Source organism: Rhipicephalus microplus, chromosome 3 (genome assembly GCF_043290135.1).
Source record: "Rhipicephalus microplus isolate Deutch F79 chromosome 3, USDA_Rmic, whole genome shotgun sequence".
Classification (NCBI taxonomy): domain Eukaryota; kingdom Metazoa; phylum Arthropoda; class Arachnida; order Ixodida; family Ixodidae; genus Rhipicephalus; species Rhipicephalus microplus.
Window position 1 is genome coordinate 88,287,535 of NC_134702.1, and position 27,690 is coordinate 88,315,224.

The 27,690-nt window shown below is 43.6% G+C and overlaps 1 protein-coding gene across 1 annotated transcript; it reads left to right on the top strand.

Moving 5' to 3' along the window:
* Positions 1 to 255: 255 nt before the first annotated feature.
* Positions 256 to 25,812, top strand: LOC119172556 (uncharacterized). The gene is made up of 6 exons (XM_075887916.1): positions 256 to 380; positions 1,082 to 2,108; positions 17,087 to 17,148; positions 23,810 to 23,827; positions 24,523 to 25,603; positions 25,694 to 25,812. Coding segments are annotated over exons 1-6 (2,193 nt in total). The 5' UTR covers positions 256 to 377; the 3' UTR covers positions 25,696 to 25,812.
* Positions 25,813 to 27,690: the final 1,878 nt, after the last annotated feature.

Sequence of the window (27,690 nt, forward strand, 5' to 3'; positions counted from 1 at the left end):
GTCGCTACGCATCGCTTTCACTTCTAATCATGGCATTAGCTGTAGCAGTCTCAGCTGAATACTCAATCTTGCAAGCTTTCATCACAGTCCTTGCATTCATCTCGTCTTCTAAGCGACAGCAAGCACTAGATATAGAAATAAACGAATAATAATTTCTCTACATTGAAAAGCAAGAAAATAACGTTTGAGAATCCTACCAATGCAGTTAATGTACGCTTCTGAGGCAAATGAAGAAATTAAAGTAACCTTGACATTTTCCTCCCCTGGTGTTACGGCTGTTTTGCGAAAATGTGAAGCCAAGCGCCGGGTATATAAGACCGTTCACCACGGACCCAGATTCCAAGCTTGTGCTCCTGCAACAGACTAGGACTTCCACCATGGTAAGCAAAGGATTATATCCTTTTTGCGCTTGCAAACCACCAATTTTTTCCTCGCGAATGAATATCCGCTAGTACCTTAAAAAATCTTGCCTGCTAATGTAAACTTTGGTTCGCTTCATAACCGTAGAGAAGTGCTCTTTACCAACATGGAATATTCGGTTCATAGTACACCTTTGCAGGTTTGACACACTAGCACAAAAAATGAGAAGTTCAATTCATTACTGTTGCCAAAATATGCCAGACTTCAGATAAACAACGCGAATATTACCTTTGTGTAGGCCAGTTAGTGCATCTTTAATCAATTTGCAGGGCATGGTTAAAATACACAGACAGAGAAGATTGGTGCATAAAACAAGAGCATTTTTTCCGTCGAATCAAGATTTACGCAGGAGAACTTGGTTTCGGTTGTTCTTCAGTTCCCCATAAAAAAACGCAATGGACTAAAAAGACGATGCTGGAGCCAATTTTTCCATTATAGAACACCTAACAACCCTCTACAAAATGCACAGACTAAAACACCGTCTTCATAATTCTTGACGTTTGACGTCGCCCTTCAAGCTATCGTTGAAATCTAAAACCTGAGCATATTGCACAATGGGAATATTCCTGCTTTAATAATAAAAATTCATGAAGATGCCCCGATATTCAGACGTTATATAGGTGATTTTTTTTAAATCCAAAATAGCTTTATTTTACTTTAGCTCCGCGCCTGCATCATACTCGCCATGGCTACCAGCGCCCTTGCTGGTCACGTTAGCCACCTAGCTGGAGGCTACACTCTCGCCAATAACCTCGGTTATGGCCTTGGCTACGGTAGCCTCGGTTACGCCGGTCTTGGTTACGGTGGTCTTGGTCTGTCACACTACGGGCTTTCCCATGGCGTTGGATACTCCGGCCTCACCGGCTACGGTGCCGGCTACGGATATGGTTATGCGCCAGCTGCTGGTTATGCTGTCGCTGCCCCAGCCGTCACCCGTACCGTCTCCACATACCAAGCCACTCCAGCAGTGACCGCTGTGCACGCTGCCCCAGCCGTGGCTGCCGTGCAAGCTGCGCCAACCGTGACTGCTGTCCACGCTGCCCCAACTGCCTCCACTTATGCCGGCTACGGATACGGTTACGCGCCAGCTGCCAGCTATGCTGTCGCTGCCCCAGCCGTCACCCGCACTGTATCCACCTACCACGCCACCCCAGCTGTGAGCGCTGTGCACGCCGCTCCAGCCGTAGCTGCTGTGCAAGCTGCTCCAGCCGTCACTACTGTCCACGCTGCCCCAACTGTCGCCACTTATGCCACTGCCCCATCTGTCAGCTACGCTGCCGCCCCGGCTGTTACCAGGGTTGTCCAACAGTCCGCTCCGGTTGTTGCTGCTGCCCCAGCTGTCGCCACCTACTCCGCTGCCCCAGCAGGGACTGCTGTCCACGCTGCTCCTGCTGTCACTACTGTTCACGCTGCCCCTGCCGTCGCTGCCGTCCATGCTGCCCCAGCTGTCGCTGCTGTCCACGCTGCTCCAGCTGTCGCTGCCTACAGTGTTGCCCACGCTGCCCCAGCCGTCGCTACATACAGTGTGGCCCACTCTGCCCCACTCTACTATGGTTACGGAGTCGGTTCTCTCGGCTATGGTGCCGGTCACTACGGTTATGGTCATGGTCTGCTCGGCTACGGCCTGAACTACGGCTATGGTCTTGGCTCTCCTCTGAGTTACGCCACCCTTCTGCGCAAGAAGAAGTGTAAGTTCCCCCTAATTCTATTCAACTTTGAGTACGTACCTTCGATTTCAGAAGTTCTCAGAAACCTGCACCGTTATTTTTTTTTCTTTTCACAGGAATGGCGCTCTTCTAAGCCCTTCCGCAGAACCCGTCAATGGTGAACGAGACTTGAAGACTGCATTGAAATATACGAAAGTTTATGGTATAATAAAATTTTTGCACAGTATCTGATTTCTTTATATTATTCCTTCACTTAACTGACAGAAACAAAATGTCATTGAAATAAAGAATCAAAAAGAAAGTTGCGAGGCAACAACACTGACATTGCACCGGGCTGACGAAAAAGTTGCCATATTCAGGAGTACAAAACACTTAGGGTAATACAGGTCATAATTTTAGTTAAAATTCTCGTCGTGTTTTCTTAAGATATTTTGCCAGGTTAGGCTGCCATTTTAGCGGTTTTAATCAGGCTTCAGCGATTCATATTAAGATATATTTCTTGTCGTGTCGAAAACGTTCACGTTTATTTTCCTAGCACACTAAAGATAAATGCGGTGGGAAGTCATACTACGTTAATTTATTCAGCCTAAATGTACATAGATATACGTTTCGGCCAAATGAGACGTGATTGATATAATCGTGATTAAATGTACACTCCTTGTGTATATAACCTTCATCACTGTCACCATTCGGCACGTAATTTGATGATTGACACAAGTTTGTTGCATGACTTCATTTGCTTGGTTTGCACAACCGAAGGTGCTCTTTATGAGTATATAATACGTACGGAGTATCAGTTTAATCAGTAAGCTTAAACACCTTGTAATTTTTTTTAGGCGAACACTGATACATGGTCTGGTTGTGAACATGATTGAACTAGTACGCATGTTGCGCCAACAAATTATCCAGGCAGTTGCACTCACGGACAATTTGCCTTGACTATTTGAGTAGTCATCAGTAGATTAACCGGAAGGGTGGTTATTGAGCAGCTAATTATGCACACCGCACTTCCACTTTAAATAATAATAGCATAGTGTTTACGTACGATAAAAACAATATTATTATGAGGCCCGACTAATCGCAAATCTTTTGTTACTTTTGACCAACAGAGTTTTTTTCTTGTTCTCTGACATCGCACCTTGCACAAACCTCTATCATGTCACCCTCATAAATAGCGACTGCTGTCATAGTGAACGAACCCGCGACTTTCGGACTTGCAGTCTAGCACTTTAACCACTACACCGCTATGGCGCACACCTCTCCACTTTAGGTTTGTCGGAAACTTTTACGTACTCCTTTGGGATGGAAGTTAGTATCTTTTGTTAGGGTGCGCGATAGTGAAACGTTCTGCATCGCAGTGTTGTAGCGGTCAGGGTTCTCGACTGCTGACCCGAAGGTCGTGGGTTCGATCCTGGTCATGGCGGTCGCATGTCGATGTAGGCGAGGTGGTAGAGGCCCGTGTACTGTGCGAAGTGAGTGCACATTGAAGAACACATGGGCCCGCCACTATGGCATCTCACATTCATATCTTGGTTTTGGGACGTTGAACTCCAGATATAGTTAGAAATGCTCAAACGTTGAAGTATTCTTCGAAAAATGTTTTCTTCTCTGTAGAATTCGCTCCGGGATTTCAGTATTTCAGGTATTTCAGATTTGACCAAACAATACAAGTACTTTCGTTCACTAAACATCAAATCACAGAACTTCTAAATGGTAAATATAATTACAGCTTTCTCTCATGTTGGCGATCATTTAAAAAAAAAGTCAACCACATTGTGACCCCAAGGAAAAAAAGTTTTATTCTGCTTCCTCTTTTTTTTTTGAAGTGATTCAGTTTTTTTCTCAACAAAATGACTTCTGAATTTTCCTGCACTGCATGTCGTGTTTGTGGTGCATTAACACATGAAAAGAGAAGCAACAACTAAACCACCGGAGTGGCCGGTAAGGCATTTCTGCGCGTGCCACTTTGACGATTCATCACGTTGAAGATTTGTTGCATTTTGCTAATTTATTGGCGATGAATTTTCACGCCGAATTCAAACTTGCGTGAAAAACATAGAAAATAAATGGTTTTCACCTTTCCAAACGTTTCTTTTTTCGAAAAATGCGCCAGCAGAAATAACACGATGGGCTCCACCGGCAGGGGTGTCGGTGAATTCAGCCGGCTATACAAAATAGACCAACGCTGGGGCAAGCCGACTAAAACAGGCTGTCAAAAAACTTGTCCTTGTTGAAGCCGCAAGCTTCGTCGTGCTGCAAGGGTACTGTGCGATTGCGCCGATACGAGCCACCACTGGCACCATGATAGACACCATCAAGGGCGTTGTATATATATATATATATATATATATATATATATATATATATATATATATATATATATATATATATATATATATATATATATATATATATATATATATATATATATATATATATATATATAAATTTATATATTTATATATATATATATATATAAATATATATATATATATATATATGTATATATTCATATATATATATATATTTATATATATATTTATATATATATACATATAAATATATATATATATATAAATATATATATATATATATATATATATATATATATATATATATATATATATATATATATATATATATATATATATATATATATATATATATATATATATATATATATATAGGACCCCGGTAAACTCAACTGCCTCCGAGAAGTAAGCCAGGAGGCAATTGGTGACAAAGATTGATAGCTGGAGACCATGCTTTTTTCTGACTGACTCGTACGTGTACACTGTCCATTCTTGTTTTCGTTTTTTCTTCATTCATTTTTTCTTTTCTTCCTTTTTCCACATGCACATACAAAGTGTTTTCGTTCGCCTACCACTTGATGACCATTGAAGGGAAACGGACGAAGATTAAAGGTAAACAGAGCCGACCGACCCATTAACGGGAGACCCTCCCTTTACGCACGCCGCATGCCGACCAACCCATTACGGGGAAACCTTTTCTTTACGCACGTCGTCACGGACCCTCCCGGCACCGCGGTGACAATCTTGGTGGCCCGACACACGTCGAGAACTGAACAGCACGTGATAAGAAGCGTATGTGGACGTACACGGACAGTTGGTTTCGTTCTCAGTGCTGACAGTGGTTCTTCCTCTTTTTTACTTTCTTTCTTTTCTCTATTTTTCTTTTTTTCTCCGCCCCTTTTCTTCTAGTTCCCTCTCACTCTCGCAAACATATTTCAAGGCGAGAGGGATGCGGCAGCAACGAAGTTTGGAAATTCATGTCAGTATAACTCATCCCCGGATGAAGGGAGGACCCCTCCCGAAACTGTTGGGAAATAAATATATTTATCCTGGTTGACAACGCTCCCGTTGTGCCATATCCCATACCTTCACAAAGACTAACTGGCCCATTGAATTATTACTCCCACTATGTATATATATATATTATATATATATATATATATATATATATATATATATATATATATATATATATATATATATATATATATATATATATAAGGGAGAGAAGTGTATACCTAAGGGCTCGTATTTCCGTGTTTTAACACAATAATAATGAGATATAACAGACAGTAATGCAAAGAAATGTACAGGGGAAGTTATTAGAACCAATGGAATGTAAACAAGAAGAAAGAAGAAAGAAAAGTGGATGAAAAAATTACCAGCTGTGAGCAGGAATCGAACCTACGACCCTCGAATAACGCGCTCGATGCTCTAACCACTGAGCTATCACAGCGGCCGTCCCTCCATCCACTTTTTGGGGTTTATATATGTGAATTTAGAAGTAGGAGTGACAGTCAGCGCTATCTATAAGCCAAACAACGAGTGTGAAAACATTCTTATTCGCATGTTGGCATTACTGTCTATTATATCTCATTATATATATATATATATATATATATATATATAGCCTTTGTGTGTGCGCACGCACGAACACCCCTCCCCCGAAAAAACCACCATGTGTGCGAGGAACGCACCCGTGTGCCCAGTGGACGAAATTTGCGCAGCGCAGCACTACGGCATCTCTCATAATTATATGGTGTTTCGGAATGGTAAACCCTTTGTATTCACCAACGCAAGAAACGCGCAGCACTGTCACAGCGAAAGCTGGAAGACTGGCCTTTAGGAGCGTTCTTAATGCGAAGCAATTCTTAGCGAACTTCGGCGACTTTGAGCGTATCTATCTATCTATCTATCTATCTATCTATCTATCTATCTATCTATCTATCTATCTATCTATCTATCTATCTATCTATCTAGCTGCTTATACGACTTTTAGCTCTCCTGGCCGTTCCTTTTATGGTACCGATATGAAAATATGCATGGCATAACATTATGTCATGATTTACATTTCATGGTTTTGCTGCTCTTGCGGCGGTTTCGTTCACATGACATGTTGCAAACTGGTATGACATGACTGCATGGCGAACGCAAGCGATAGACTCTAACATGAAAATCATGAAATGCGTGTCATGTAACAATATGACTGCATTGCAACACTCACCATGATGTTCTCGTGGCCGTTTCGCTAGCTTCGCATAAACCATATTTGGTATTACGGGACGTGAACGGATGACAAAGGTATGCGACTGGTGCAAACATGATAACGATGAGATGCGTGTCATGTAGCAGCATGACTATCTCATGCTCATGATGCGCTCGGATCCGTTTCGCTAGCTTCACATATACCAGGTTTGGTATTACGGCACGTGAATTGATGACGAAGGTATGTGACTGGTGCAAACATGGTAAATTTGAGATGCGTGTCATGTAACAACATGACTGCAAGCCACGCTCACCATGCGCTTGCGGTCGTTACGCTAGCTTGATGTGTACAAAAGTCCGTATTACGTGACGTGAATGGATGAGGAAGGTATTTGACTGGTGCGAGCATGATGAATATGATGTGCATGTCCTTTAAGAACGTCACTACCTGCAAAATTTAAGGCACCACTACACTTCGACGTGACCCGGCGCGCACTTTTCGTCCCGTCACACCGCCGATGCCACGCTAGGCCCATATCTGCCTGCCATATATTCGTAGGCATGCGCCCTGCTGCGTTGCTTTGACGCATGCGCGTTTGAGCGCGCCCGGCTTCCCTCGGTCAAAAAGAGAGGCAGCCGTGGTGCTGTCTGGGTTAGGTCGTCGGTGCGCAATGCAGCACGTCGCATTTCGCGCTGGTTGCCACCGGGCCGTGCCGACGGACGCTAGTCGCACTGGTCGCATTCTTGCTCCGTAGCCTGGCGTCAGATTATAGTGTGCTCGCGTTTCGCTAGCGTAGAGTCGCAGCGCCCAGCGTGCGCGCGCGTCGAAATTACGTCGGAGTATATTGGGACCCTCACGATGCGTGCGCCATTTATAGCTTCGCATATACAAATTTTCGTACTACGGGACGTGAATAGACAACGAAGGTATATGACACATCGAAACATGATAGTCATGATATACGTATCATGTAAAACATCACTACACGCTGCTCTCATACCGTGCTCATGGCCGTTTCACCAGTTCCATGAATGACCAAATTTGGTATCACGTGGCGTGAATATAGACGACGAATGCGAAGGACACGTCAAGCATGATAATCATGACTTGGAAGTAACGTACGTGATAATTTACCTCCACTTCGTAACGTTGTCCTAATTTTGATTGATTTGATTGATATGTGGGGTTTTAACGTCCCAAAACCACCATATGATTATGAGAGATGCCGTAGTGGAGGGCTCCGGAAATTTTGACCACCTGGGGTTCTTTAACCTGCACCCAAATCTGAGCACACGGGCCAACAACATTTCCGCCTCTATCGGAAATGCAGCCGCCGCAGCCGGGATTCGAACCCGCGACGTGCGGGTCAGCAGCCGAGTACCTTAGCCACTAGACCACCGCGGCGGAGCCGTTGTCCTGATTTTAAAGGGACAAATCAACATTCATATTCGTGCTTCGCATATCATCGATTCCCACTGTACGTGGGATTTTCAATTTTTTTTAAACTCTTTAGGTAACTGCTTTACCCACACTTGCAGAGTATGCACAATGCCATAAATATTAGTATTTTTGTGTAGTATGCAGGCATTCACTGTGTAATCTTTCGTCATTCTACGGAGAAACGTGGCACCCGCTACACACCTGCAAGGAACTTTCTGATACTTTTTGTTCTGTGGTTAGGACGAGGAAAAAGTATTCCTCAAGCAAGGGTTTGGAGCATTTGATGTCTCACTCGTTACACTAGTCGCATTGTGCGACGCCTGGTTGCTCCTTGGTTTTTCTTAAACGGACACCAGTGGTGGCGGTAGACAACGTATACGGTGCATGCGACCCTTGTTATGATCTAATAATAGCTGTCGCTGCAAAAGTTTTTTTTTTTTTTTGCTACGCTCCTGGATTTCATGTTGAATCTGCGGCTAGTTGTTTACATGACGTGTTTGAGCCAGTGCAGCCAAAGGAGGGAAGCAGAAAGAGAATCTGCTATTGCATGGAGGGAAAATCAGTCAGATGCTCCACGTTATTTCGCTGTTGAATTCGGGGCGAGTTCGAAGGCTTTCGTTTTCTTCGACGCCATGAGGGAACGTGCCATTCGAGCCATTCCCCGGTAGACCTTAGTCCACACAAAGCTTACTGAGAACACCTTCAAACTTGTCATCCAGATTCACATATTTTCCCATTTTCGACTTCATCCTTAAGCTTCATCCTTAAGCAAAACGAGAATCACTTGGCACGACAAGTGACGAGGATGAAGCTAACACACGTGGCTTTTTGTAGTGGTTAAGCGCTTGTGTTGTGTGTTTTATGTAATAGCGGCTGCGCTTCCTACCAAGATGGATTCACGCCAACTGGCCCGATACAATTGTTTATTGAGTTACATTTCTAGTTCTGAGGGCTGTTCACCATTAACATCTCTTCACCCAACCCTTCTAATAACCCTCACTGCCCTCGTCAGATGTCGTGCCAGGTCATTCTCGTTTTGCTTAAGTATGAAGCTAACACGCCCGGAAGTTCTGGCTTTTTGTAGTAATTAAGCGCTTGTGTTGTGTGTTCTGTGTAATAGTGGCTGCGCTTCCTACCAGGATGGTATCAGCCATTGGCTCATTTGAGCATGGCGCGCTCCGTCGTTGCAGAGTGAACCACGGGAGGCTACGACTTGTCCACGCGTGCACGAACGATCACACTGATAAAGCCGCGCATTCGGAGAAAAAAAAAGTGCTCGAGGTCACTAGGCGTGCATGACGTTTTTCTTTGCGCCTGCCATCTCTCTCTGCTTACCTTCTAGCGCTTTCGTCGGGACGAGAGATGAGAATGGAATCATAGCATGCGAGGAATCTTTGTACCTCCACACGCACTGGACGGATTTTTAAAACTTTTGTGGCGTTTAATTCGTGAGGCAATAAGCTCTTCCAGGGAGTTCATTTAATGCTTCCTTGAAAAAGTGTTTCAGGGCCTCTTTAAACGAACGAGACCGTTCGCAGTCATGGTTACTGTTGCTCGCTTGCATTACATGCGTAAGCTGTTTCTGTGTGTCTCCGTATCATTCGGCGCTCGTCTTCGCGTTAATCTCTTGACAGCTGCGGTCGCAAGGCGCAGAAGAGTGTTATTCATTCAAGAAGCCTTCATTTTTTGCGAAACACATTCGTTGCCTCGCAAGGGGTTGGTGCTAGCTCGTAGAGCTCGCCACGGTGGCCGGCACGCAGTGTGAGCTCGCTATGATGCCGGCTTGATTCCGACCAATGTTAGTAGAATAAATTCAGTTTCAAAGCTGCGTATCTCCGCCAGCGGAGGAGAATAGGCCGAACGGCGGTCGCGAGAACTATCAGCCCTGCGGTCTGATCTTGCGCTACACTCGGCGCATCGTCTGCTACGGCAGTGTACCACGGTGGTTCGCTGTGCTGTTCCTCGCGCTGGCTTCTCTTCGGTACTGTTATTGAACTTAACCATTCATCATGCCCTTTCAGTCGACCTTGTTGCGTGCATTTGTGGGCTGCTTATGTGGATACACACAAGGTTCCTTGTATAGATAGGTCCGGATGTCTTGCTCATGGCAAGTTGGCTAAGAATTGATGTCTTGCCTATATTTGCGCTGTCTGCATTCGGTTTATTCTTTAGGTACAGGAAATTAAACGTGATTGAGCATTTTCAGCGTAACAATTTTATGAAGACCGCTACTATATTAACCCCTCTTATCTTGCCTGGACAAAAAGCGGCCTCAAAACGTCTGTAAAAGCCTAAAAAATGATTTACTGGAATACAAGAATGTTATAGAAAAACTGCACTCATGTCTTTGGCTAATTACAAAAAAAAAACTTTCTTGAAGAACATTACGTATGCTTCACACTGTTCACCAGACAAATCCACACAACGGCAACCAATCGAGAGCAGAGTGCGAAATGTTACAGCAGCTTTACCTCCTTTCTCGCATTTTCCACGGTTTCAGAAAGCTCCTGATTGGTTTTCTTGCAAAATATAAAAGAAACAAGCATATTCTCATCAAAATGTAAGACATAACTATCACGTTCTCGTGATCAGTGGTACCACTCAAAAGATGCAGGGTCAACCATGCCAACTTTTTAAGAACAACCCGAAAGAGGTTATCAACTAGGGGGTATTCGACCAAAGCCTTCCGTCAATTTTCTCAATTGCTTTTAATGTAAAAAGAAGGCCGCGTAAGTGGTCATCTAAGCAGCCATCATGAAAATCCCTCATCTCAAGTGAGCGCACTTTGGTTTTGCCGCACCTGCTCCAGAACTACTTGTGCGTGAAGCTAGTGGCCCCCTTAGCACGTTTTCAAAAATTCAATTTATTACGACGGAAACCACAGATACAGTGCACTCAGGGTGTACTACTTCCTGGTGCACTTTCCTGCCCCTAAAAGTGACCCGTGCCACAACCTGCTATAGGCTTCATAAATGAGAACAGTGTGATTGAGAAAGATATAAATTGCTGTAATATGAAGGAAATGTAAGAAAACATAGTCACTGGCAAAACACGGTAACTTACATACGTTTGTGTTGATAAACAAGAGAAATATTTATAAAAGCAAAATCGTCCACTGCTTTTAACGCAGCGAGGCACTTGGCAATTGATCGAATGTGGATCGAAGTATCGACATTCGATCTCCGATGTGTGGATCGAAGTATCCACACATCGGAGATCGGAGAAACACTGTGGATCGAAGTATAAACAGCGTTGCTCGTCGTGCGCCTTTCGTCTTGCTGTTCTACTTCTGGCGGCTCCTCCAAGCTGTGCAATGAGCATTCGAGGGGTGCGATGTGTTTAGAGGGGGGGGGGGGGGGAATAGGCACCTTGGTTATGATCATTTCGGCTTCGATTAATGGGGCGGAATCACTGAAAACAAGCGTGGATGGATACCGAGTGCGAGCTACCACTTTCCGCGTGAGATCGAAACTTCTTGTTCAGCAAAACCTGTCGCTAGTGCGTTACGATGCCGTCATTCTCACATTGAACGCCATAGACTGCGTTTGGCACTGAGCTTTTTATCTTTGAAGACGCAACGTTTGGTACCATCTTTTGAATTGCGCCGGATTTCTTTGGGGGTCTGTCGCAATCACCTATAATTGGTTTATACCCCAGTCAATCCTGATTGATTGCATGCGGATCATTGACTTTACTACGCCCGATTTAAAACTTCTACTATAGTAACATGGTCTCAAACTGTTTGGATCGTCTGATCACTTTTCCAGGTTACTTCTCTTGCAGGTTAGAACTAGCTATCAATGTGTGCTTTGATCATGCTCTCAAATTAGGTTGTAGGATAAACGACTGTCTCTTCTTCAGCTATATATATATATATATATATATATATATATATATATATATATATATATATATATATATATATATATATATATATATATATATAACTTTTATGCGTTGTACATTATTTGAAAGTGAAAGCTTTAACGAGCTCGTTTTCCAGGAATTCTGTTGGTGGTGTCTTTATCAGCGTCTCCAGTTGTGAGTGAGAAGGCATCATATTGTTTATCACAAAAAATAAAAAAGCTGGACAATCGAAGAAAAAAACTTCACTAAAAGTGAGAATTAATCTCAGGCTTTCTGCGGGGAAACCGTCATATCACAGAGGCATGCCAATGATCGAAAATGATTCCAAAAAAACAAAACCAGTGAATTTCGTGTTGTAGAAGTTCCCAATATGCCCATCCCAGCAAAAAAAAAGCGACGCCTCATGTTTACATTCCTTCAATTCATTTAGTAGAAGTAATTTTTTCGATGCACGCAATATTAGGTAGTAGAAGCTCACAATCGCGTATGGCGTCTTAACATGTGGAATACGCAACGAGTGGCTGTTAGAAGGAACTAGCCAATACAGGGCGCTCAAACTTATGTTCGTGTGTTGCTTTACGCGCACGTAAAGGCCCCTTTGCTAATTCGCAAAAGGAACAATTCTGGTGCAGTGAACACTTCACAACTGTACTTCCAGTATACATTCTACGATAGTTTGAAGCGGCCAGTGGTGTACACACAATCTTTCGTTTCCTCACGGCACAGTTGAAGCACACAGAGATCGAAGCTAGGCTTGTAATTGAAAAGGTGATTCGCACAGGGCCCCGTTACGCTATTGCGATCTACTCTCGAAAGCGAGGCTCGAGTGTTCTCTAAGTTTTGTAATTGTTGTGTTTGTAACTGTTATGTAAGTGTTGTTACACAATATATATATAATACTGAACGGCGTCACCTCGGCCATATCCGCCACTTGCTAGCACATGTAATAATAATAATAATAATAATAATAATAATAATATTATTATTATTATTATAATCTTCATTGTCATCTTGAGTTGTACAAAGCAAATAACAGGCCTGTCAAAGCCAGACAGTGGTTTGGAGGACTTGGCCCGGCACATCGGCAGACGAGAGGTGACAAATATATTTAAAAGCTTTTCATGTAAACACTCCGAGAAAGAATACATGTAACTCATGTACGCTACATGTAAACACAATAACAATCGAGAATCAAATTAGCGGATGCAATACTACCTAAACATAAGAAATGTGAAGACAAACATTGAAAAATTTTAAACAGATTATACCCAGTATGCAAGACACTAGAAAAAAAATAATAATGCGATAACTAATGCAGCATTAAAGAGACCTTAAGCTCTTTCGTAGACTGCGTTTATTCGTTGCCGAAAAAACACTGTCGGGGATGTCATTAAATACAGTCGGGACATAGGTCTTTCTAGTAGCTTTGCCATATCGTGTTTTGATGAATGGTACAGAAAAGCAGGCAGTTTTTTCTAAATATACGAGGAGTAATGCATTCGTTTTCGAACTGAGAGCCCCAGAAATGCCGTAATACGACAGTTTGGTTAAAGGACGCTTTGAAAGACGGCAGGCGAAGTAGAGAAAATAAATTTACATTGTCTGTTGCAGAACGAACATACACAATAGATTTCAACATACTTTTTAAAATATTGTCACACCGATGCTGCCATCGCGAAGAATAAAAAGCAAATAAAGTGATGCCATACCGTAGGATACTATACGCAAGAGCAAGCATGAATGTCACTTTTATATTGGTGGGTGCAATTGATCTAATATTGAAAAGTAACCACGACATTTTTCGTAGTCTGTCACAAATGTAAGCCAAAACAGGACCTGTTGCTATCATTCCAGGACAGGTTGATATCGAAGAATACACCAAGGTATTTTATAGAATTAACATATTCAATGGGAATACACTTACAGGAGGCGCAATCACGGGCATGAAAGAGTAGGGGTGCATTCGTAACAATTGCTTTAAATAGATATTTAAAGCAAAATAATTTCGTTTTTTTCTGAATTATCACCAGGCAATTATCTGTAAACCATGAAGCATCCTCATAAACACTGTCTTGTAGTAGTGGCAACGCTTTGTTGTAATATACATGTTTCGTTAACAGAACAGTGTCGTCTGCATGCTTAAATACAAGACATTTCGGAACAGCAGCAGTAAAGTCATTTATGAATATATTAAACAAAAGAGGAGAGAAAATGGATCCCTATGGTACACCAGCTTTCAAGAGAAGCCTATTACTGAAAGGTAACTGATTGTGTAACTGCACTACCAGGGAACGATCAGAAAGATAATTTTTAAGAAAGTCGCAGAACAGAGCCCTAAAGCCAAGAAAATAAATTCTTTCAAACAATATAGAGTGGTTTATGGTGTCAAATGCTTTAGAGATATCAAGAAATAAAGCACAGGCAAAGCATCAAAGCATCATTGAACATTATTCCAAAGCATCATTGAGTTCATTGGAGAATTCTTCAAGTAGATCAATTGTGCCCCGAAATGCTACAAAACCAAACTGGCGGCTTGAAATAAGCAAAAATTTATCTAGAAAGGAAGTCAAGCATCACAATAAAAATTTCTCAATTATTTGAGATAAGATGGGTAAAACTGAAATGGGTCGGTAACTGTCAAGGCTATCTTTTTGTCCACCTTTAAATAGTGGCTTTACAATTGCTGTTTTTAAGTCTGATGGGAGAGAAGCCGTCTCCAGGAATCCGTTAGGCATGAAAAGCGGAATTTCTGATAATGCGCCCAGATTCCGCTGCAGCAAACATACAGAGATACCGTCAATACCTGCTGGTTTCTGCCTTTTGAAGCCGGAAACTATTTTAGTGAGGTCATCTATTGATAAAGTTGGAAGGAAGGCCGACGCAGGTGTTCATTTCTTTGAACCAGAACGGCCTTTCGCCGCTGAAGGAAGTCCAGCAGACACACTTGCGAAGTGGCGATTGAAAAGATCAGCTGTATGCGCAGGTCTCTAGTAAATGCATCAGTAGGATTAGCATCGCTATTTTCTTTAGCTCGAAGATGGTTTAGCAGTGACCACATCCACGCCGGGTTTCTGGCAGGTAACTGAAACTGATGATGGAAGTATCGTCGTTTTGCGCATCGGATAAGGGCAACCATTTTATTCCTTGCGATTCTGTAATTCTGAATTACCAAGGGACCGTTTAAATTGTTTTCAAAGCATGTCTCTGTCAGCGATTGCTTCTAAAATATCTGGGGACAGCCAGTTGGGATTACGTCTTTGCTTATCCCTAGCAATACGAGTACAATACTGTTGCAGATTACGCATTTTTGAGCAAAACCTATCATATACTTCACCAGGAGAACCAGAAACAATAAGATAAGACCAATCAAACTCTTTAACTAACGAATCCAACTTGCGTTGATCAATAACTGAGACACGCATTTATTTACGCGAGCTGTCGGCTTTCAAGCAGCTAGAGGCAGAAGGCAGTGTTTTCGAAGAAAGGCGGCAGGAAGGAAATTAATGGTCTGCTAGGAATTGTGCTATGACACAGGAGCTCAAAGTGTGATTCGGCGCCCATACTGGTATATGGTCCAAACATGAGCGTTTCAATTGACCACTTACGACCTCTTCTCGTGTGAAAGCTGTAGTTGTGTGTTCCAGGCCGAAAGCTGACAGAGATGAAAGATAATCGGACACTTGGATTTTACCTAGACATAAAATATCAATGTCCAGGTCACCCGTGATGCAAAATGTTTCTTCACAACTAAAACGCTTCAAGACAGCTTCTAGTTCTGGAATAAAGCGATTGACACTACTATTAGGGGGGCGGTAGATTGCTAACAAAGTAAGATTTTAATGAAAGGAACACAACTTTGAAGTAAGGACTTCAGCATGGGTGAAACTAACGTTTACTTTAGAAACAGTATAGTTATCATTCACAAAAGCAGCAATGCCACCACCTCTACGAAGTCCTCGAGTTAAGAATTAAGCGGTGAAACCTTTCAGCTCAAATGAATGCAGGAATGAATCTGGAACATTAATTTCAGTGAGTACAAAAACATCAACGTAAGTGTTTGCATCTTCTGCCAACCTTTTAAACTCCTCCCAGTATTTGTGCAAGCTGCGAATATTTACATTAACCAAAGTAAAATCTGAATAGGAGTTAGGACCGAAGCTGCTCTTAATGGTATCGAAGTTGAAAACTGCAAGTGGAGCAGATGGCACGATATTCATTTGATCTTTCCAATATCACCGTCACTGATTATTCGAATGAGTGAAGCGTCCTCATCCTTCTTGGCAAATATTTTGCCTGCTCTCACCCAAACGAATTTGTAGTTGTTTTGTTTGCCCGCCGACCTAGCAAGCCAGAACAGATGCCTGTTGAGCTTTGTTTGTTAAGTTGTCATTGAAGAAAAGTTTCGGTAGCACTTTATTGAGGTATAACTCTCGTAATTTACCACGCCTGTTATACCAATTTGGTCTCATAGCGACATTGCAAAAGCGCACCAGAACTATTGGAAAAGAATCCTGCTTGCCAGAAAGCTGATGCAGGGCAACCACATCAGTAGCAGAAAAATCATGCAGTTCAAGATTCACAGCAAGATGTATGAGCATTTCTTTCAAATATTTATTTTGGGTGACTGGTAAGCCATGAATTTCCAAGTTAGACAGTCTACTGTATTGGTCGGATTCGTTTTGCTCTTGTTGTAAACGATGTATAATTTTAGCCTGAGCCTCAACAATTTCGTTTCGTTTTTTTAATTTCTCTGTCTCTGTTTAACGCAGCACCCTCTGAAGATTTGAGCTGTTCACATGATGTATCATATTGCTTTGAAAGAAAAGAGACTGACTCATCAAGGTCAGCGACTGACTTTGACAGCTACAAAAGTTCTGTGTTTACAAGCAAGAGCAAATCAATCTTCTGACTTAGTGCAGGCAGAATTTCTAAAGTTCTTTTCATATCTCTAACTTCTTCGGCCAAAGAAGAAATAGAATCGCTGCAGCTTGGCGTTGGCGGTGCACCGGAGGACATAGCAGAGGCACATTGCTTTTTGTTGGCTCTGCAGGTTTTGCACACCCAACAGTCTCTAGTAATAATAATAATAACAATAACAATAAAGTTAGAATTTTATTTGCACTACAACGTGCAAAGCTAGACAGCTAATGTGCTTATGATTGTTCATCTGCTAGCCCGCCACCGCAGGGCGAGAAAGATCGAGGGCTACATATACGAGGTTCTCAAGCTGCTTATGGCAACTTTCATATTGTCCCACGCCACTGTGTAACCACATTTACAAAAAAATTAATGAACAAACAAACAAATGAACGAACAAGTTGCGTGAACCGTAGTTGTCATTGCAGTCGCCGCTTTTGGATTCTGGCGCAAAGCTAGTCGGCGTACTTCACTGTAGATAAATCGGCTCCTCCTCGCTACGCCTCGTACATGACAAATGCGTTTTCGTACATGAAACCACGCAGTGCCTAAAACAATCCGAGGAGTGACGTGGGTATACAGCTCTCCATTCGCGGTAGCCGACTCCACGGAGCCGCCGATCAGAACACGCGCGGCTCGGGCCGCTGGATCAAGATCGTACTGCAGCGCCACTAGTTCTCGTGACTGCCACGCGGCCCGCTTCTCCGGAGGAGCTTTCAAACCACGGAGGAAGGAAAGGAACCTCCGTGTTTCAAACTGAGTTCATTCTAGTAACGTTGATACCGACGGCCTAGTGAGGCCTTGTTACCGTTTAGATGTTGCAGCAGCCGAAATACCGGTGACAATCCGAGAAGCCGCCATTGGCGGAGATGGGGTGAGCGCGCCGCCGGCGCAATTCTCACACCGGTTGCCGGCCAACCTGCCATGGTCGAGCAAAGCCTACTTCAGACCTCTTCGAAGTTTTAGACGGTGAAACTCCAGGAGTAATCACTAATGATCGTAACAGCGTACTTTTATTACCATTAAATTATTCCTCGAAATGTTTCGTAACTCGGCCCCTTGAAGCGCGACATTCGCGGCGTTTTGTTGAGGAATCGGACTGATGTCAAGCGTGGTTCTACGATGTGAAATGTCTTGAAACTTTACTACTGATCACCACTCGCTCGTTGCAAATCTTCGTTGTACTAATAATTTCGTTGCTTGTCGACAGATCCTAACACGGTTCGCCACAAAAAGCACTGGTGTTTCACACCGACGAGCAAACAGATGCCCTCAAACACACACACACACACACACACACGCACATCACTACCAAAAAGGGTTTTAAAACTCCCATAAGGAATTTGTAACCACGTCACCTGAAACACCTTTGGGAGTTTAACAAGGTCATGTCATTCATAAACTCTGTCATTAAGCAGGGGGTGTGTTACCACGACATGTGCCGAGTGCACTCCGTACTAGGAAGTAAATAATTGGGACAGGGGAGTTTGGGGGTCATCTGCTGGAGAAACTCCCATCTCGGCTATTTCTTCTTTACAGTGTATAGAGTGTTTCTGTAGACTAGTCTATAGGTAATGTCTAGACTTTATCACAATACGCAATGGAGGAACCAATGCAAAGCACACAGGACAGAGACATAGAAAGAACACAAGGAGAAAGGCAGGGAGGTTAACCATGGCTGAGCGCCGGTAGGCCACCCTGCACTGGGGAAGAGAAGAGGGGAAGGAAAGTTATAGGGGAGGAGATAAAAAGTCACTGACTGGGCCGACACGTAACAGTTTCACCATCACAAACGATGAAACAGGTCGGTGTCTTTGAGAAAATGCAACAGTGCTTTCGTTGCCTTTCGGAAATTGGATGGGCAGTGCCATGGTCCCAATACAGAAAAGAATGAAAGTGTTACCGCTTACTTCTGACTCAGCCTTAATCAGAAAAAAAAGATACAAAAATATATCAACTTATGACAGAGATTACAAGAGAAATATAAGCCTACTTATTTTTGCACACAAAAACAGTGCTATTTACAGATCTAATAGTTTTTGGTATACAAAAGATGCATGGTTTGACAAAAAATTTGGGAGAGAAAGAAATATTATTTGTTGCAATGAGTCTTACAAAAATAAAGTAACAAATAAAAAAAGCACTCCCTAAGAATAACTGAAGTAAGCTCATATTCACAAATGATAATTTGGAGATTTCCGCGGGGTTGTGACGTTGATGAAGGCAATAGTCGGCATGTTCAGAAAGAAACTCCTTATTTGGCTGACATTTTGCGGTGAGAGAACCCATAATACAGTAAGCTCTGTCCAGATGGTCTGCCTCCGTCGACAGATGGCCTGGCTCCGTCAACGACGGGCGTGTGGTCTGTGCCACTCTCTGAGCCTCAAAAATCTCTTCGGCCATGTTCTGCAAACCAACATGCTCGAGTTTCTCGCGTTGCTCGTGCTATTGGGCAAGCCGAGTGCCATTTTCACTCCCTTGCGGAGCATGGAGTCAACCTCTTTTTTATTTCAGCTTTCGTAAGTTTTAGAAACGGGAAAGCGTATTCTAAACGTGACTTAGGAGAATGGCGTGATACGCCTTCTTGATGGATTTTAGAAGGCCTGCTCTCTTGTTGGCGATTCTAGCAATGCCTCTTGCAAAATTGTTCGTGCTTTTTTCAAGGCGCTTGAGTGCTTCCTTGTTGTGACCCTCCTTGGAGCTTAACGTTAGCCCTAGTACCTTAACCGCATATACTTGCGGTATCGTTTGGTTGTTCTCAGCTTTGAGCATTACTTGCAGCTCCTCTTTGTCCGAACTTTGTCGAGGGTGAAAGAGCGTTAGAGTAGAGTTCGTGGGGGAGAGTGCGAGTCCAGTTGGCTTAAGAAATTTTTCGGTGCTAGTTAGTGCTTGTTAAAGGATTCTTTCCAAGGCACCATATGAGTGGTCACATGGGACCCATATGGTAATATTGTTACGGAAATTAATTAAAGGAAGAGGAAGGACACAATCAGCTGAGAGGTGAGCGAGCTTGCCAATCAGCCATTGTGACTCTTGCCTGTGGCTTTTCTTCTGTAAAAGCATTTTGTACAGAAGTCACCGACTCCGTAACATATAACCCGCGTATATGGCATGGTGAACGGATGGCATTTGAGCGAGCTTCTGCGACAACTTGTGCATCGCCACATTAAAGATTAATGGCGAGAGCACTGACCCTTGTGAGGTGCCAACATTTCCGAGTCCTTCGGGTTCTCCGCATTGCTCTCCTGTGCGTATGGTACCGTTTCTGTTTGCCAAAATTGTTTTAGTGTGGTTGTAAAGTTTTTTGCCTTAGTTAATGTGCGATATTTCGCCCGATATGTGTTCATGTTTTGCAGTGTTAAAGGCCTTGGCCAGGTCCACGGCTAATATGGCTTTGGGCGTGTGGAGGAGCCCGTAAACATATGTGTCCTCTTAACATCAACATGGCGTCCTGTGTGGGCTGTGCTCTGGGCAAGCCAATAATGTTGTGTCGAAAGAGCCCATTACTCTCAATGCGGCCCGTGATACGGTTGAGTAGTGCATGCTCAGCTACTTTTGCAACACAAGATGTGAGTGATGTGGGCCTTAAGGCATAGATGCTCAGCGGTTTTCCAGGTTTCGGGATCGTAACACAATCTTAACAAAACCTTATACAACAATCGCGAAGCTTCCCGAACACTGAGTGTCAGGCGCAATCTGCGTCAAATATTTCTGACAGTCTTCATAGGTATAAACCAAACAAAGTAGGTTTGAAAAAAAAGAAGTTTGATAATTGAAGTCAATTAGGATCGAAGTTCTATGTATGGACTTACTGTTACCACCCGTAGATAACATGCCTCACATAAATGCAGTGCCTACAAATCAGCCACTTGTACAAACTTCAAAAACGAGACTAGTGAAGTTTGCGAGAGCAATCGTTCGTTTATTTCAAAAATAAAGTGCAAGGAAACACCGAAACACCCAGTATACGCCCCTATACCATCCGTGATTCTGCTGCTAAGCGAGGTATCCGCTACAGATTTTTAAATCGTTATTAATCGATCCTTTTTTTTTTCCTTGCTATTCTCGCGCTTAACACTCACGATGACTTCATACTATTTTGCTATATGTGCACTTTCTTTCTTTAGCGGCACATGACGATGAATGATAAGCGAGAGTTCCAGACCACACATCCTCTTTCTGCCACTAAAATGAACGTGACATGATCTCGCCCGCGAAAAGCAATGCTGGCGCAGAAAACAAGACCAGCGCGGCAGGGCACCCCTACAAATACTTGAATATACCGAAAACCTGCATAGACCTCGTCTTCGCCTACTTCAGGATAGATCCCACCGAAGAATCATTGCCTCTGCCTTTCACGGGCCACAAAGCAATAATAATAAAGGCAACACGCAATGCAAAACTCAACACAACAGGAGTTACGAGAAATAAAACATTTCATGTACTGTACACAGTCGCATTTTGACTAATTTACGTGTGCGAGTTGTGGGCGATATTCACTCAGTCATCATGATTTGCCTCGAGGAAAAACAATTATTTTTTTTCTTACTATCTTTCCACGTAGCACTGATGATGACTATATTCTATACCGCATTGGGACGTAAATTTTTGGCTTGTATGCGATCCGTGCTGTGCGCCCTGCCTCAATCTGTTTGAAGCTGCTTGATATTTTTATAACGCCTGGCTTGAATTCCAGCCTGAGTGTAACACAACAACGAGCAGGTACGCCGTAGATGCAACTAAAATATAACGCACAGTGAATGGCATCAAGTAATTTTCACACAGTCGCACTGCAAACACTGTGTCTTACAAAAGATGTGGTAAACTTTCGTTCATTGAGCTAGAAAAAGGTGAGACGCTTTGACCACACCCCTAAAAGTAGAATATTAATGAACCAATTGACGGCACGGGCTTCAGCACGTAAGTTCCAAAGCCCTGGTTTCATTTCTTGCAGTGTTCTTCGTAGTAACATGAAGGGGGTTGTAAAAGACATATTTATACCCAATCAAACGAGCCGTATTAAACCCAAGCTATATTCACCTATCTGATCAGGAGTTTCACAGGCTAAGGTAGCTGGAAGAAAAAAGGCTCAAGTTTTCGGTGTGCGACTGCGCCACCTTCTCTGCTCTATGCTGTGCAGTTCAGAAGACGCCATATAAAAAAGAGCATTTGTACAAAAAATGCACCAAGCAATGAAAATGTGCAGTTTAATACAAAAACCATTTGCCTGCTAGTGCAAACATATGGATCACAGCGTGTTATCTTGGTCTTGGGATGTGCGCCTATACCTAAACAGTGTACCTATCCTTCAGAAAATTTCGGTTGTTAAACGCTAAAAAACGCGGACACCTTAAAAGCGGTGACCGATTCCGCATGTATCGGTCGCCGATGAAAGCCGCCATTGCGCTCTCAAAGAGAACAGGTGCATGAATCTACTGACAAACAAGGCAACACAGACCAAAGTATGATGTTGGTGTTGCGTTCATTGGGCAGCACAATGCGCACTCTCAAAGACTTAATGACAACTCAACCAGCTCAAAGAGCAACACAAGCCTACGATACTAAGCAGCCAGTCCTTCAAATTCTTCCTTAACAAAATGGGCATCAGTCCACTTCGTCTTGCACAGCGGAAATCTAACAGTGCTCTGGAACAGTTTGCACTTTAAAACCATTCGGTCATGTGCAAAAGACGCTGCTATTTTTGTGAAATCACTTTTCTACAGCGACAACACTGCGCTTCTTGCGTCAGTTTGCCTCACATTTTCTCTCAAAGCACCGAACTTTGAAACCTATGTGAAAATATTGCAACAGCTACTTCTGAATTAAGTTAACGAAGATCCTTTTTCTTTCCTTGCTATTCTCGCACTTAGCACTCATGATGACTTCATACTATTTTGCTATATGTGCACTTTCTTTCTTTAGCGGCACATGACGATGAATGATTAGCGAGTTCCAGACCACACATCCTCTTTCTGCCACTAAAATGAACGTGACATGATCTCGCCCGCGAAAAGCACTGCTGGCGCAGAAAACAAGTCAGTGTCGCGTAGCCAGCTTGAACTGCATACCTCCCATTTGATTCATAGGCATGCGCAGTATTCTCCATCAGGCAGGGCGAAGCATCGTCTCAGCGCAACCCCCGCCTACTAAGTTTGTTTGTGGGGAATATTTCCAGCTCCACCCCTCCTAAATATATAGAGAGGAGAGGGACAGCCCCCTCTCGTTTGTTTTTTTTTTTGTCTTTGCACATGCCTATCTTCTGACTGGCGTTTTGTTATGTCTGAAGATTTCTCTTCCCTCTACAATGCTGTTGAAAAAACATTTTTATTAGGTGCTGTGTTTGTTCACCTAAATTTATCTTCTTGAAACTACAGTTTTTTTACCGTTTATAAGCGAGTGATTTGAGTATTGCAAAATGCCGGCCTGTTTTTTTACGTACAAAAAGTAACTATAGTTATTTTTCTTCACCGTAACAGCCTTCTCGCCCAAAGTTTTTAACATGTCGAAATACTGGTTGGATAACACGTTTCTCCACGGCCTTCTCCAAGTACGTGAAGCAAAAAAATATCAATGTGGGACGTGTCTGTTCTACATCAGTTTACACAAGTATGTGGTTTTCCAGACCTTGTGAACGAGCCGTCAGGTATTTCTTTCCTTTCTCATCGTGGAATTCGCTGTAGTAGTCACAGCTGAACACTCAATTATACCCAATTTCATCACTGACCTTGCGTTCATCACTTTTTAAAAGCGAGAGCAAGCGCTGGATCATTTTTCCGCATTGGAAAGCAAGAAAATAACGTAAGTGAATCTTACCAATGCAGCTAATGTACGCTTGGGAGAGGTTAACGAAAAAATAACACTAACCTTGACATTCTTCTCGACTAGCGTTAATACTATTTTGCGAAATTGTAAAGCCAAACACCAGGTATATAAGACGATTCGCCATCAACCCAGATACAAAGCTTCTGCACCTCTAACAGACCAGGCCCACCACCATGGTAAGTCAATGAATTATTGCTCTTTGCTCTTGCAAACCTCCAATTGATTCCTCGCGATTGAATATCCGCAAGTGCCTACAAAAAATCCGGCCTTCCTGAGGTAAAACGTCGTTCGCTTCAAAACCGTTGATAGTGCTCTTAGCCAACAAGGATTATTAGGTTGTACACCTATTCACGTTTAAGAAAATCTAAACAAAACATGAAAATTCCCATGTAGTTAGCGTAGCCACAATATGCAAGACTTGAAGTATTTGAAGTCAAGATTGCCTTTGCTTGGGCCAGTTTGTGCATCTTTGAACCATTAGAATGGCACCATCAAAAATACACGGAGAGAAAATATTCGTGCTTTGAAAGGGATCATTTTTGTATCGTATGTCAAGATTTACGTTGGTGCCTCGAGTGTTTTTTGGTTGCATATAAAAGAGCTCATTGGAATAGAAAGACCATGCGGGGGACACTTCCATTCGAGAACACGTCGCAGGCCGCTACAAAATGCTCAGACCAAGAACAGCGTCTTCGTTGTTTTTTATCTTTTGGCGACGTCCATCAAAGCATCATTGAAATACAGAAAAACGAGAATATCGCGCAACTGTGATAACTCAGGACTAATAATAAATAACCACGCAGACGCACAGCTATCCAGGCAATCTGTAGGTAACTTATTAAAATGCAGAACTGTTTTTTTTTCTTTTTAGCTGCGCTTTTGCATTGTCCTCGTCCTGGCCACAAGTGCCCTTGCTGGTCACGTTGGCCACCTTGCCGGAGGCTACGCTCTAGCCAATAACCTCGGCTACGCCGGTCTTGGTTATGGTGGTCTTGGTCTCTCCCACTACGGCCTTGCCCATGACGTTGGATACTCCGGCGTCACCGGCTACGGCGTTGGTTACGGATATGGTTACGCGCCAGCCGCCAGCTATGCTGTTGCTGCCCCAGCCGTCGCCCAAACCGTCTCTTCCTACCACGCTGCCCCAGCTGTGACCACCACTCATGCCGCCTCAGCAGTGACCGCCGTTCACGCAGCCCCAGCTGTGACCGCTGTTCACGCCGCACCAGCTGTAGCTGCTGTGCAAGCTGCTCCAGCCGTGGCTGCTGTACAAGCTGCTCCAACCGTGACTGCTGTGCAAGCTGCTCCATCCGTGACTGCTGTCCACGCTGCCCCAACTACCACCACTTATGCCGGCTACGGATACGGTTATGCGCCAGCCGCAAGCTATGCTGTCGCTGCCCCAGCCGTCCCCCGCACTGTCTCCGCCTACCACGCCACCCCAGCTGTGACCGCTGTGCACGCCGCCCCAGCCGTGGCTGCTGTGCAAGCTGCTCCAGCCGTGACTGCTGTCCACGCTACCCCAACTGTTGCCACTTATGCCGCGGCACCAGCTGTCACCTACGCAGCCGCCCCAGCTGTAACCAAGGTTGTCCAGCAGGCCACTCAGGTTGTTGATGCTGCTCCAGCTGTCGCCACCTACGCCACTGCCCCAGCTGTGACTGCTGTCCACGCTGCTCCAGCTGTCGCAGCCATCCATGCCACCCCAGCTGTCGCTGCCGTCCACGCTGCTCCAGCTGTCGCTACCTACAGTGTGGCCCACGCTGCCCCAGCCATCACTACCTATGGTGTCGCCCACTCCGCCCCACTCTACTACGGCTATGGTGTTGGCTCCCTCGGATATGGTGGTGGTCACTACGGTTATGGCCATGGTCTGCTCGGTTATGGTCTGAACTACGGCTATGGCCTTGGCTCTCCCCTGAACTACGCCACCCTTCTGCGCAAGAAGAAGTGTAAGTTCCCTTACTTTTCTCTAAGGTGTTGTACATGACCTCGATTTCTGAAGTTCTCACAATCATACACCATTATCTTTCTTTTTACAGAAATTGCGCTCTTCGAAGCCTTTCCGCAGAAGTCGTCGTACAGAATGATGGTGAACCAGCCTTGAAGACTCCACTGAAGTATACGAAATTAATTTGAATAATAAAACTCTTGCACAGTATCCGCGTTCTCTATATTAGTCGTTCACTCAATCGTTCAAAACAAGATGCTGTTGAGCAAAAATTGAAAAGAGAGTTGCGAGGCAACAACACAGACTTTGCACTGGGCTGACAAAGAACTCACAATACTCACGGACACAGAACACGGGAGTACTGTTCCTACTTTGAGCTGAAATTCTCGTCTTACTTATTTTTTCAGTGTAGGCTCCCATCTTTGCGGGTTTGATGAAGCTTAAGCCATTTAAATTAGGATATAAGTGTTTTTGTGTCGAGAATGTTGAGGTTTATTTTCCAAGAGCTCTGAAGAGAAAAGCGTTGAAAACTCACTCTATATATTTCGATCAGCATAAATGAAAGTTCATAGATACCCGTTTCGGCCAAGTGAGACATGATTGATATTTTCATGATTAATGCAGGCTCCTTGTGTAAAAAACCTTTATCAGACTGACAATGCGGGTACGTCATGTAATGATTGACACAAGTTTGTAGCATAACTTTGTTTTGAACTACCGCGGTGCTATTTGTGATTTGTACTAACCGGCGTTTTGCCTTGGCAATTTGAGTTGCCATAACCAGTTTAACCAACGGGGTGGTAATTAAGCAGGTAATCTAGCAGAAGGCCCTACTATTTTAAATAATTACAGTTAGATGACTCTGTACGCAAACCACCATATCATCATGAGGCACAACTAAGCGCAGGTGTTCAAAAATTTAGATCAACGGATGCTCTTTAAGGTTTTTTTAACATCGCACCTATCATATCGCCTGACCTATCATATCGCCTTCGTAGAAATGCGAGCGCTGGCATAGTGATCGAACCCACGACTTTCAGACTTTCAGTGAAGCACTGTAACCACTTCACCACTATGACGTACATCTCTGCAATTTAGGTTTGTCGGAAACTCACCGCATACTTCGGGACGGAAGGTAGTATCTATTGTTGGGATGTGCGAATACTGGAATTTTCACAGAAAAAGCTGTTTTGAGATCACAACTGCGTGTGACCCTGTTGTCCGCCGCCGCCGGCACCGCCGGTGTCCGTAACCACATCGCAAGAAACCAGAAAAAACAATTGGGAGACCCTTAAGATTCGCTCTTTAGAGTTGAACGTGATAGCGAAATCCGGCCGCTAGTGCGCCCTTCAACTGCTAAGTGCATACTTATTAATCTGTTTTGTTATACACACACACACACACACACACGCGCGCACACACACACACACACACACACACACACACACACACACACACACACACACACACACAAACGCGCCCACATGCACGACGTATCTATAGTAACGCAGTGATTGTGCAGTGTGGCCACTTCCCTCTGCCATAGTATCACAATGCCTCACAGATGCCAGCACATTATTTTAGCGTTTGCCGTTTACTTATTCAACGCAACGCCCCCTCTACGCCTCTGGAAAGGCATGGTTTGTCTTCCACTAGATGGACATAGCTGTCCATTATTAGAGCTGTATGAAAGTTCCTGGGTTTTTTTACTGGCGATGACTGGAATTTCATAAAGATAGTGAGAACTACTGGCAAGAACAAGCGAAAGAAAACCGGATGAAGGCTAATAGATGCAACGGTAATCATCTGTCAGTGTTTGCTAGGGCGACTGTCTGTAATCTTCTCTTTGCCTCAAAACTTTGGTATGTGATGCAAGTATTGCATTGTTCAAGGGCAAACATACAGAAGTTACATCGGAACTTCGCAGTGTTCGTGTGGGCTTAGAACTGGGAGAGATGCCGTCGAACTAATCTGTTTCGAAAAGTGAAACATGAAGGGCTTGGTTTAACACATCTTTTCATACGCCAAGTTGTAAATAGGTTCTTTTTTTTTCGCTACACAAGGGACCCTTTCTTACGTACAGTGTGC

Coding starts and splice junctions, on each gene's coding strand:
- LOC119172556 (XM_075887916.1), top strand. Junction 2,109..17,086: donor CCTTCTGCGCAAGAAGAAGT/GTAAGTTCCCCC, acceptor TTCATCTGCTAG/CCCGCCACCGCAGGGCGAGA.